General features: G+C 40.6%; 1 protein-coding gene across 2 annotated transcripts in view; it reads left to right on the top strand.

The window, feature by feature from the left end:
• Window positions 1-13,148, top strand: part of ldlrad3 (low density lipoprotein receptor class A domain containing 3) — a 74,053-nt gene that overhangs the window by 19,336 nt on the left and 41,569 nt on the right. For both annotated transcript variants that reach the window (XM_019258317.2, XM_019258316.2), the window contains exon 2: window positions 6,978-7,124. In XM_019258317.2, the coding sequence (XP_019113862.1) occupies window positions 6,978-7,124 (147 nt within the window). The remainder of the gene's footprint in view (window positions 1-6,977; window positions 7,125-13,148) is intronic.

Here is a 13,148-nt window from a genome sequence, read left to right as displayed (position 1 = left end):
AGTAACTACATAGCAGGTGGTGAAGCCTGTGTCCTTCCCCCTCAAACACACAGATTCACAGTTTCCATGTGGCAAAAAAAGACTAAACAATGACTGAAAGACCCACAGTCATAGTCACTCTCATATTATTCAGGCTTTACTGTCCTTTTCCATGCATGACTGCCCTTTTCTCTATCCCTCCCCTTTGCTTGCTCTGTTGCTCTGTGCTTTTCTGTCTGTCTGTAGGGGGGCTTTAATTGATGCAGACCAGGTTCTTTACACTTGTGCTTATTTATATTGGACGCTTCAGTGAGCTGAGGGGACAGGATGGAGAATCTTGTCCTTTCTCTGAGAAGCTCTTTCTTTCTCTCTCCGGCTCACACACACACACACACACACACACAATGAGAGCGACAGCCTAATCCCCTCCACCCCTCCCTCTGATGCTGCACCTTAGAGCCTGCCCTGCTTGTATGGCCAGCCCATTAACCTCTTACACTTCAGTGTAATAAACATATTTCGGTAGAGAACGTTTAGGTGGGTGGGTTAACAGTATATTCCACACAGAAGTGGTCTCAAAACTGGAAACCTAAAGGTTAATTTAAGATGTAGGTCAGCACTGTGCCTCAGGTTTTTCTAGTAACAAATATGTAATGGATATTGTCTTTTATTTATTTATATCTGCCTATACAAATATCAGAAGTTTAGAGTGTATTAGAGTGTCTCAAAGACTTTTTACATTGTTTTTTTTATTGTTGAAATTGGATGGCAATCACTTCTTCTCTGAAAGCCCCTTGGTCTCTTGTCTGTGGTTGTGAAGTTTCATAAGGGTGTGATTATCCTAGAGGTTTTAAAGGTTTTAAAGATGGTCTCACTACAATGAAATGAGTTTAACTAATTTCTGTAATTCCTGTATTGTTAATGTTTTTGCCCAAAGTTGCAAGCGATTAGCTTAAGTGGACAAGAGGAGATTTGTGGATACCAATAGAACCCATTTTAATTTGGGTATGGAGAAACATTAAGAGGCCCCTTTGAAAATAGCCACATCTGTTTTTACATTGCCCTTTCCCATCAAGCTAGCATGACATGGTTGGCACCACTGAATGTGTATGTGTGTTCTAGTTTCATATGAAACTGAGACTGACACTGTTTTGTGTCGAATCTACGCCGGTGGAATTTGGGGCAATGGATGCCAGCATCCTGATGGAGTTAAGGAGTTGTGTGTATTGAAAATTTCTGTTCTTAAACCTGAAAAAGCTAGTATTTATTTGGAGCTACACCTCACTTCTCCTCCATCACAAACAAACCTTGCTGTTCATGTTTGTATTGACATTATCATCATATTATGTAACTTTACTTGCTTTGTTTCAGATTTCCGGTAGGACTTTACATAATTCACTGGAGACTTTTTGTACAGTGTGGTGCAGTCGACGCTACGCTTCACTAAAGGATGGTTGATTTTATTTCTTCTGGAGAGCTCAACAACTCCACTTTCTAAATAATATATTGTCATATCTTTCCCATAATCCTCAGTATTACTTTAGCTTCTATGGTACTGCTTACAAAGGATATCCAAAGATGGCTCAATCAATTTTCTGGTTCTGTTTCAATCCATGGCCAAATCTCTCACCCAGGGCTAATCAATGCAGGTCAGATTTCTTAGCCAGCTGTGGTAGATGGGGTTAAAACAGTAACAGCTAAGCCAATAGTCATCTCAGATATAGATTTATATCACTGACCTTTCATGCTCAGAGCACAGGGAATAGAACTTGCTTAGCGCGGCTAATACTATATCGGAGGGCAGAAAATTATGTTACTGTTCACCTCTTTGTTTCTTTTTTATTACCCCTCTACCTTTCCCCTCCATAATTGTTCTGCGTGACTCCTTTTCCAACTGTATCCTGATTCCCCCCTTCTCCCATTTGTTCTTCTCATCATACATCTACCTCTCTTTATGTCTCCTTTACCTTAGTGAGCATCTCGTTTTGGTCCCCTCACCCACCAAACAGAGTGAGGGGACCAATAGCAAACCCAAAGTCCAAATGTACCCAAAAAGGTCTTGTAGGGGAGACCATCTATACATGCTAAGGTTTATTACATTTTCAACAGGCTCTGTCGAGAGCAATACAGATTTTATTACCAAATTAGCTGTCCAGTGTATTGACGGCATGCTGACATTTGACATGAAAATATTCATAAGATCTGGGAGACAGTTGCAGATGTGGGTGGCTGAACTGATGCTTTATGTTTTTAGAGAATTGCTTAGGGTGCACTGAAGTCTCCAGGCTGCCATTTCCAGAATCATTATGTATGAAGTGTACCCATGGAAAATCATGGAATGACATTTGGAGGCCTGCCATTTATGCATTGACTTGATTTTTTTCACGTTGGAATGGCCAACAGTGGTCAACGATATTGAATAATTGACAACCCTTTTAAGAGATTGTGGGTACATGTTCCCTTTTCCAGTTCCAATTATGCAAAAAGTAATTTCCTTTTAAAAAAATGGAAAAATCGAATACTCTGGAGAACCAGACCCATCCACACAATTTTATTTTCATGATTTTGTTTGAACTTGAAATGAGTTTGATATTTTCTTTAAACCAAAAATGTTTTGAGGTGCCGGAAGAAGTTTTCTTGTAAACAAAATTCTTTTTTAACATTGAGTGTTACTCACCCGACAACATGTTAGATGTGTTTCCTTTATCAGAAAACATTTTCAAAACCAATTTGAATATTTTAAGTCCCAACTGTGTTTGCTAGCTTGCATTTGTCTTTTTTCTTTGCCTTTGCAGGCACATTACTACGTTATTTTTGTGCATTACCGCCACCAAGTGTCAAGCAGTAGGATAGCTTTAAATTAGATGTCACTCATGCATGCATTTGCAACCGAAACCCTCCAGTAAAAGCATTGCCCCACAGCAGTATAAGTGGTCAAAAATGACACAGGGTACTTTTAAAATGTAAAAAGCTTTTTGGTACCTCTCATGGATGTTTGACCTTCACTGTGCATATGTGTTTTTGAGTTTAATACCAGGAGGCTGTTTTCACATTCAACTGCTGAAGGGGCAAAGTTTCTCCATACTCACTTCAAATTAAAGTTCAACAGATTTTGTTGAATCATAACTATTTTGGAAGCCAAACATGGTCCAATATACAATTTTCAGGTGTAAGAATTTTGAACAAGGTATTTATATATGTTTTTGTGGAAACACAAATTCTTATACAAAGCAGATTTCAACAGTTTCATGTGTCTTAAAACATAAAGAGGATTTCTAAACCTGTGTTTGTGTAATCAGCTGTGTTTATATTGCATGCCGCTGATGACTCAACAAGGACATATTGCATTAGGAATGATTTTGCTGTTAGAAAATATCACAAAAAAAAAATCCAAATTTGATTTCAGTATTATTCAGAACCATTGGGAAATGAGACTTTGTTTTTTAAATTTCAAATTATCATAGACGTAAGAGAGGTGCAAGCCAGATACCAGCAGCAGCTGGACTAAAATGGGGATGGAATGGGAAGAATTTCACCCAGAGTGAACCAGAGAAACTTCTTGGAAGTATTTCAAACAGAAAATGCAATTTAAAAAGTATCCAGCTAATGCCTGAAAGATTGTACCCCTCTATGATTTAACAGTCTAAATAGGGCCTTAGGTGACACAGGCATGGTGGAGGGTGGAAAAGAGTGGAAGGCGCGGGATGGGTGTGCAGAGGAAAGGATAGTATAGTCAATATTTACCCTGAGTAATTGGTCTACACTTCCCCCAGCAAGATACACAGGCGTCCAGCGTCATCCCTGCCTTATCTCCTTCAGTTCTCCCTCACACACCTACTGTGGGACCACGGTTGCACACAGCAGTGTTGTGCAGCTGTGCATAATGCCCTGGGGTTATCCACAACATAACAGGTAAAAGCATATGGGATGAATGAGTGAGTAGACACAGTCCACATCCATTAAAATTTTTCAGGTCACCTTGTTGGAGTGTTGCGGTTCCCACAGAGAACTGGCGTTACGTGTTATTCTGTTAACAAGCTCAAAGAAGCAGTCTGTAATGAGCTGTGTAGCCACGCTTACTTCAGTAATGAGACAAGCCTGTTCGTTACCTCAACGGTAAACCGCTGTAAGGTTTCAAGCTTATTACTGTATCGACAGAATGACATGGGTATAGCATCAAGCTTGCCAAAAGAGGAACTCACAACTTGGATGCAAGAAGTGATGCAAAGGTTCGCCATTGGCAGCGTTTGAGACTTATGGGAAAAGATGAGCTGTCTGTCAACCTTCTTTCTTCATTTTATTTGGCCGTCTCTCAAACACACACACACACACACACACACACACACACACACACACAGGCACAAGCGTACACACATACTTTGTCCTTTCTTTGTCTCATGCTCTCAAAGCAACTTTCCAATTAACCTGATGCCTCCCGAACAGCCAGCTCTTTGAAACCATTTTATGTCTCCCTCCTACACTTGTTCTGTGTGGGTCTGAATGGACGTTTACGTGGTGCTTTTCAGTTGTGTCAGTGAGTGGGCCTAATCACATTTGTCTCAGTGTAAGTGTCTTGGTCCGTAAAAAGGCTGCTGGTTTCTGAGGCATCTATACTATACTAAGTGTAAGCATGTGTGGCTCCATTATGAAGAAGTCAAATAGAGCTTGTAAACACAGAGTTTAGCTTATATTGCATATATTTACCTTTTCTATGTGACGTAAGCATCTTAAAAAGATGACTTTGTAATGATATGTTAATTTACTGTTGTAAATATGCCAATTAGTTGTGCATATTATCTTGCAAATTTGAAATATATTGAAGTACTTTTTTCAATTAAAGTAGTCAAATAAGTAGTCCAGCCATATCTTAAATCCTTATCAACTGAGATGGCTCATAAAGAACTTTGACATTACGATGTTGATTTTCCTTTCTCTATCTCTCTATCTCTTTATTTGTCTCCAAAGTGTGCATATTTGAAAGAGGGGCGAGGAAAAGATGGGTTTTGTGAATATGGTGGTGTTTTCTCAGATAGATAACAACATAAAAAAATGGATGGCTGTTTATATATTCAAGAAGCTGACTGTGGTGTCTACAAGAAATGGTAGACACCATTGGGATATGTCTTAGTCAGTTTAATCAAATATTATACCACACAGTTGAAACTTGAGCTAAGAAGCAGCCATGAAAAGTTTAATTTTTGTTCAGGTTTTGTGAAGGTTTTAATTCCATTGCATGTACTCATCAACAGTTGCTTCCCACCAATGAAAGAAATGATAATTGAAATGCATTCCAGCCCTCATAAATCACAGGAGCCATTCCTCTTTAACACTCACTTCCCCTTTTTTATATTGCAAGAGACAAAAGAGGGGTTTGCATCATCCTTGCAGAGGATTAGAAGGGTTGTGCTGGATCTATACATGGTTTCCACAACTTGCTTCAGTGAGGGCAGTGGGAGAAGGATGATGCAAGAACAGATGATTTCTATGTGTCAGTTACTCAGCTGTACTCTGGGAAATGGCAACATCTACTAAGTGAATATCAACTAACTGTGTTGGAACACGTGATCTCCTGTTATGAATTAACAAGCACTGAAAGGTCAAATATTACTGTTTATATCGGAATACGATGGATCCCTCAATAATGAATACCGCTGTGAGAATGTGTGCCTGTAATAATTAAATAGAGAAAACAAACCCTGTTTCCTCTGCACAAAGTGAATTCATTTATCTGATTTACTTTGAAATATTGGACGAGCAGAAGAAGCGCCTTCTCTCTGAACTGCATTATTGCAGGAAACATAATCTCTTTGCATCGCTTTGAAACATGACACATTTAATCTGCCATATTGTATGTGTTATTTGCTATTTGTTTGACATTATTAGAAATATAAGTGGATATACGTCAATACTGGGGTTTTTGGAGACATTAGTGTCACAGTTAACCACTAACAACACATTTTTACATTTAATAAACCCCCAGATTAGGCATTAGGCAGGAAATGTGCATTGAACAACAAAGCATCATCTTTAATAAAAGTTTTTAGTAAGCAGTAAACAGGTTAGTAAGCAATTATCTTCTTTGGGATGGGGTTTATAGAAACTTGTTGTCATTAAATGTCATCGTCAGTGTGAGATAGAGGCTGTCCTACTGTTAGTTTCAAGTTATTAACGACGAAAACCTTTTTACATGTTCACATCACTGCTTTTCGCAACTGGAGTTGTGTAACAAAGAAATATTGAAAGTGTGACCCAATAAGTCACTTTACTGGTTAACCATACTGTTACATAGGGCTCAAAGGTCCACACCTCCTGCAACCCGCTCTCAAGTGTGATGAAGTGGCCTACCTGCCGAATCTAGCTTCAGCACTGCAGCATTGCCCTGTCCGGGACTCCTCATTACTGCCCTATAGTTTTGTTTACGAGCTAAACCTCTCACCGCATAGTGTCAAACCTCAGCCAGAAGGCCATGTTTCACATTCCAGCCTATTATGCCGCAGCTGCACTGCGTCAAGTTGAAACGCCCCGGACCAGTTCAATGCTCAGGCTCACTGCTGAGTGTGTTAATTTCAGGTCTGTGTGTGTGTGTGTGTGTGTGTGTGTGTGTGTGTGTGTGTGTGTGTGTGTGTGTGTGTCTGTGTGTCTGTGTGTGTGTGGATATCTGTATCCAAGACGTAAATATGTGTTTTGTTTGTATGTGTGTGTTCTGGTGTTTAATTATGATACCAATTATGATACTGCCCAGCTCTAAGCTGAGCCATACACCTACAATATTGTTAACCCTATAATGAGCTCTCTCTAAATAAGGCCACTGTGTTTAACATTGTTCTATATTTAGACAATGGAGACAGTACCAGTGTTCTCATTATGATGATGAATATTGCTGGAATGTAATATCCTTCTACCTGTTTAATTTCATTATGGAGTGAGATTCTAATAGATTGTTCTCTTCCTTGTCCTCCTCTCACTTTCCTGTGTCATTCTGTCTGTTTATCAATCAGAGAGCCAGCTGCTCCCAGGGAATAACTTCACCACAGAGTGCAACATCCCTGGGAACTTCATGTGTGGAGATGGGAAGTGTGTCCCAGGTGGGTGGCAGTGTGACGGATTGCCCGACTGCTTTGACAAGAGCGACGAGAAAGGCTGTCGTAAGTCCAGTTTAGTTCCTTTTTTTTTTCAGCCTTAAAGCATTGAAGTCTATTCACATTCAAGTCATGTCTGCTCAGCTCCTCTCCTGAACACCTCTCACTATCCAACATTGCAGTTGCATTCTTATCCCGTCCCTATCCATAGAGGCATAGCGGCCATTTAAACCTAATTCTCTGCCAACTTAAATGAACTTCCCTCTTCAATCTTCGGTTTTCTCTTCCTCCTCCTTCTTGTCCCCTGCCAGACCCTCAGCCCCAGTTTAGCACTGGGGCAAAACTTAATACCATCAAAGCAAAGGCCGATTACTACTGCGCACAGGAATAGCAGCGCATGCATAATTCTACTGTAAGGCTACAGGAACAGTTCAGTTTTGATCCTCACTTTTAGTGGGCTTTGATCTTTCTGGTCTGCTGCTCCTCCTCTTTCCCCTCCTAGCTCAGCCAGAGCTCCACGCAAAGATGGCATTGCTGATGAAGATTGACTTTGAGGCCCTGCCACCCAGAATGGAAACCCCCATCTCCAGATAGATTCATCTAGCTTTCTAACTCCTCTCCGTCTCCCTTCCCTCTCTATCTCATCTGATTATTTTTGGCTTTTGGCTTGTAATTTTCCTCACACGGGCATATTTTCAATTATAAAAAGCATAACCATTTCCTTGCAGAGATTTAAAAAAATAATAATTTAAATTTCCTGCCAAACTAAAAAAACACACATATGGTTTGTCTTCCAGTCTGTCACCTCTCTCATTTTCTAATCTTTTCTTCTGGCAGTCTCCCTTGCTGGCAGCCCAGGGAACATTTTAAGTTACATGTACAGAGGACAATATCAAAAGGTGTCCTAGGCTATATTTCTTTAGTACACTTTAACTACTGACATCCCTGCAACTTGAAAAACATCTCACATTAATAAACTACTGAGATGGATGGGTTCTGTGCCCCAGATTCTCACCACTCGATGGCCTTAAACTGTCAACAACTGTCAGACGTGGAGAAATAATATTCTGATGCATTGGACTAATTGCATGAGAATTAGATACATTAAGTGTTTCCGTTGCATCTAATTTTGCAGTTCATGTGTCAGTTTGTTACAGCTCAATCAAATTAACCTCAAATACTTTAACTTTGAACTTAGAAACAGGCAATTTTGTCTGTTGCTGACACTACATACCGCTAAAGATAAAAGCAAGCTATCATAAAGCATCTTACTCAGCCTGCCTCTCCGGTTGTCAGGGATCTATTTGTGTTTGTTGTCGACGTCCACATTATCTGCACTGGCATAAGTGGCCCCTTATTATCCTCAAATATAAGGCTAGTTGTCAGTCCATATCTCCGGCGACAGCTTCACAAAAATCCCCAGACAAGCCTCAGGTTCCATTAGGGGCTCTGCAGAGACAGACCAACGGAGGGAGGAAGAAACAAAGAAATTAAGGAAGGAGAGGAGGTTGAGAGCAGGACTCATTATGGTGGTTACAGCAGGAGTTCTGTCTGGATGTCTATTATCTGAGGAAAACACAATGCCTGGATTCTCTGCGGGTAGAATTATAATTAGACATCCTCCTCTAAGGATATATAGATATAGATAGATAGATATAGATATAGATATATTTAACAGTTGGGGATGGTAGATTTGCTAACTTGAAAGACTGTTGACTTTACTTCTTCCTCCTCTGTCAGTGAGCTACATGAGGAGTGTGTTCAGATTTCTCTAGAAAATGCAAAAAATTGCTTTTATTTTGTGAAATATTGCTATTAGACTGGGCCTTTTTTCCCCTACCTTTATTTAACCAATTAAATATCACACAGTGTATCTGATAATATCTGCAATCATAGTTGCATTACTATGGAAGCAGAGCAGTGTTGACCACTACAGGATATTCAATTTCCTCCCATCTGTAATATGAGCAGATGGCATATGTCAGGCGGTTTCTAAGAACATGTCTTTTAATTGTCCATTATTGTTGAAGCTTTTTCACCTTAATTAGTCAATTTTGAGTGTAAGTTAAACGATTATAGCATTATGTTTTTAGCAACCTTGCACAATAACTTTATACAGTATATTATAATTCATATGTGGATTTTGTGCTATTAGGGCCAGTGTCTATTTTTAACACACACATCTGCATCAGGAGACAGCTGTAGTTAGAGAGTAGAGCCCATGCTGTTTAGCCAACACATTGTGCTGATGTGGGTGTCTCCAATTCAAGGAATACTCACGCAGAGCCTGAAGTAAAGGTCAGATGTGATGACATCCGCCTGGTGTCTCAATGATGAGGATTATGTTTTTGGAAACCATGTAGCTAATAGGGAAATGCAAAGGAGAACAAATCAATTTGGACTTGCAAATGACTTGGTTGGATACAAAAGGTCAGTTTTCTTATTAATCTGTACCGAGTTTATAAACTCCAATTTTGCAAAGGCACCAACAAGCACACTCACTTGCACACACTGTGGTGCATTGGGCCAATCAGCCAAAAAAGTGTTTTGCAAGACAGATCCACCCACACGTGAACTTACAAAGACACTTTTTGGCAGGTTTTACTTTATTTTTTCAGTTATTTTGCCAAAAAAGTAAATTTATTTTTTGTCCTTTTTTTATTGACCTGACTGTCATGTAGACTTGGCCTCAAATTGCCTACCTCTGTCCTTTTTTATTAACTAATTTTAGAAGTATTCCAGTCTGCTACACCTCATAGGCCAAGAATTGTCTTTTGAATGGTCAGGGAATGTTTATTCACCCAGAAAAGACAGCCTTCTCCCTTCCTCCCAAGCCCCACTGCTCCTCACTTGTTTGTTTGTTCTTCTGGGTCCCCTCTAGTACAAGGGTCAACTTGAGTCATGTAAATACTTTCTCCCGGCTCTTAAATAACAGTCTGGGCACAGAGAAGAGAGGCAATATCTCCAGCCAGTCTTATTGCATTAAAGATGCAGCTTATTGTATTACTTTCCTGCTGCACAAGGCCAGGACCCCCCTGCAGATCGTCCAATTTTTTATGCTGTGTAACCCCTGCTTTGCTCCAGATGAATTTAACTGCATTTCAGAAACTCCACTACTGAACATCTTCTCTATGTGGGCCTGCTTGTATGTATATAGGTTGGCATGTCTGAGGGTATGAAAGAAGTAACATAAAAACCAGATTTTAAAGGTTATTAAACAAAAGTAGTTTATTAAATGAAAGTTTTTAGGGCGAGCAAGTGCTGTTAAATGAACAACCAAATATAACAAAAGAAGAACTCTAAACAGAGCCTATTATCTAACTAGAAACTCAAAACGAGAAAGAAAAACCTCACTAACTAAGTCTCTAACTCTAAATAACAAAAACACATCAAAAACAGCACCTCTAAACTAATGGGGCTAACAGAAATACACTCTAGTGTGATCAGTAAATATATACCTAAACTAATCCCTGCCCAGTCCCAACAATTCAATACTCTATCCTCCACAGTTTCGATTACCAACAAACGAGGCAAGCTCACAACCACCACACAAACAAGTGAAGCCGCCACGATGCTCGGGCGGCGGTGGTTTAAATGCCGGTGATGCTGCTGCGGGGGCCCTCTCATTGGTGGCGCGGAAATCATGCCGCACCAATCCTGGCCCTGCACAGCTGCCGAACGTGTTGTCCCCGCCTCCTCCAGTTTGGGGCTAACCAGGGACCGGGAACCGCACACCTGAATTTACCTATAGTGGGAAAACAAACACTACACACACACATATATGCGCAGGGCGAAACGGCGACAGCCGTAACAGAGGGGCTTAAGGCAATGATTCAGAGACAGGCTACTGATTAATTCCTCATACAAAAAGGTCAGAAGTACCAGCCTGCTCTCTGGTGTCCGTAACGACAGCATGGGAGAGTGTTAGACGAAATGGACACTGACAGAAGAGAGAAGGAGGAGAGCTGACTGATCTGACTGGGCCTCAGAGCGAGGATTAGCTGCTTCGCCCTTGTCTGAACAGAGCATGAGCATGCAAAGAGAGGAGAGATACACAGTGAGGTCGAAAGGGTGAGGTGACATGATGTTTAAAGGAAGAAGTAGAGACACGGAGGAGACGGAAAAGCATTTGGGAGAAAGAGAGAAGACAGAGAAGCCAATTTTCTAAAGAAGAGTGCTCTGAACTAGGAGCCCTGCAGGCTGAAGGCCGTGGCATCTCTGCGTGGGAAAAATCCATGTATTAAAAACTTCTAACTTTTAGCTAGAAGGGTCAAAGTTCGGCTGCACAAAAAGGGTTACGCATCTTTTCATATTTTACTCAAAAGAAAATGATGATTTGACAGTTACTTGGAAAGTCTAATAGTACTTCCCAACACTGGGATAGTGTGTTCAATACCTGACGCACTCTTTATTAATCCTGTTAGCTTTTCACAACAATTAGGAGCAAAATAAATTCAGTTCATTGGATTTCTCAAACACTATCATATCGCTTTCTTATTGCTTTCTACACACAGCCAAAGCCTGGAGCAGCATCAATGCCACTTTTTGTTTTTTTGTTGTGGACTGACCTCCACAAAATACCCACGAGATATTGAGTTCAAAGGAGCCGCTAAATGCTTATCAACAACAAAGTTCTCCCCGACATCAGGGATGGAAATTGCTAAAAAAGACTCCTGAGGCAGATCGGTTATGATTTAGATATCAAGGCTCCACACACTGCTAATTTTTTATAAAACCCCTCTGTGGGTTGGGACGGGGTTGGTAAGATTTGGAGTGTGTGTTTCTGTGATAAGAACAGTGACCAATGCTTTGACTCGAACACAAAGAGCCATATACTGCTGCCAGATCTGTTTTTGTTCTCCTGTTCATGCTCTGCTTCATTGTGCATCAGTGTCCTTTGCTCTGAGCGTGTTTGTTTTTTGTGTCTCTGTGTGGGTGTGTACATTTAGGAGGACATTGTCGGAGGACAAGCACGTGGTTTTGCAGGAGTTTGCGAGATTGTAGCGTGTCTTTGTTTGTGTGGGCTGTTTTAGCCTTACTCTGAAAAAAAACTGTATAGAGAGCAAAGGGAAAATGGTAAGAGAAGCAAGAGAATATGGAGCATTAATGGCAGGAAACGTAAGGACAGCAGGGAATATTTTAATGGGACTAATACTGCTCCATCCCACATGCTTAATGGTTGACTGATTCATGAGCTGGTGTAATTAATACCAAGGAACCAGGATGAAATATTGATTAGGGTCCTACATACAGTCTTTCTTTCTCTTCTAGTTTTATCTTTTAGATTGAATGCTTTCCTTGTCTGATCAATAGGCACAAATCAGGTTAAATTATTGCCTCAGAATCTTCAAACGAATAAGAAATGCTGTCTTTTCATTTTACAATACAATGTTGGACGTTACCGGATCAAACAAGGCAATTTTAATAGCACGCTGCTTTCTATGATGAATAATCCAGCAGGGTTATTATCAGACAGATCACTCACTGCTTTTTCACTATATGCCCTTGCTTGCCTCTGCTTACATGTGCCAGCTGTACCATATATGAGTCGTACTTGCTTCAGCACCTAGCATAAAGTTTGATGGCTTTGCAGAAGGCCAGTGGCCCGTAAATGCTTGGCCCTTGAGATGAAGGCAGCTCTATAATGTTGCAATACCTTTTCCTCTACACAGAAAGTTATTGCATTGTACAACAACAGTGCAAGGCTTAGACAGTGAAATGTACGGAATGATTATTTTGATCCCCAAGCCCCCTAGCCTGAAACTTCACCTGATCTTCTTGCTTACACCCTGACTCCATTACCTATTGATTTCCTCCCCTCAGAAATGCTCAGCAAGGTCAAAGAAAGCTTTGAAGTCCTTTTGCTTCCTCCACTCTTTCTCAGGCCTGTGTTCTCTCCTGCTCACACGCCCCTCTTTTCTTTCTTATTAGTCTCTTCCTCTGGTGTTTCTCCTCACTCTGTCAATCATGCATGTCCATCACAACCAAACCTACCTGTGCCGAACAAGTTATTCTGTTCTCCAGGGAGCAAGGGAGAGGGAGAAAAGGGGAGAAGTGTGGTGAGGGGCATATAGTAGAGGTGCATGTTGC

The sequence above is a fragment of the Larimichthys crocea genome, chromosome XXI (genome assembly GCF_000972845.2).
Source record: "Larimichthys crocea isolate SSNF chromosome XXI, L_crocea_2.0, whole genome shotgun sequence".
Taxonomy (NCBI): Eukaryota; Metazoa; Chordata; class Actinopteri; family Sciaenidae; genus Larimichthys; species Larimichthys crocea.
Note: the sequence above shows the minus strand (reverse complement) of the source record. Positions and strands in the feature narration are given on the sequence as shown.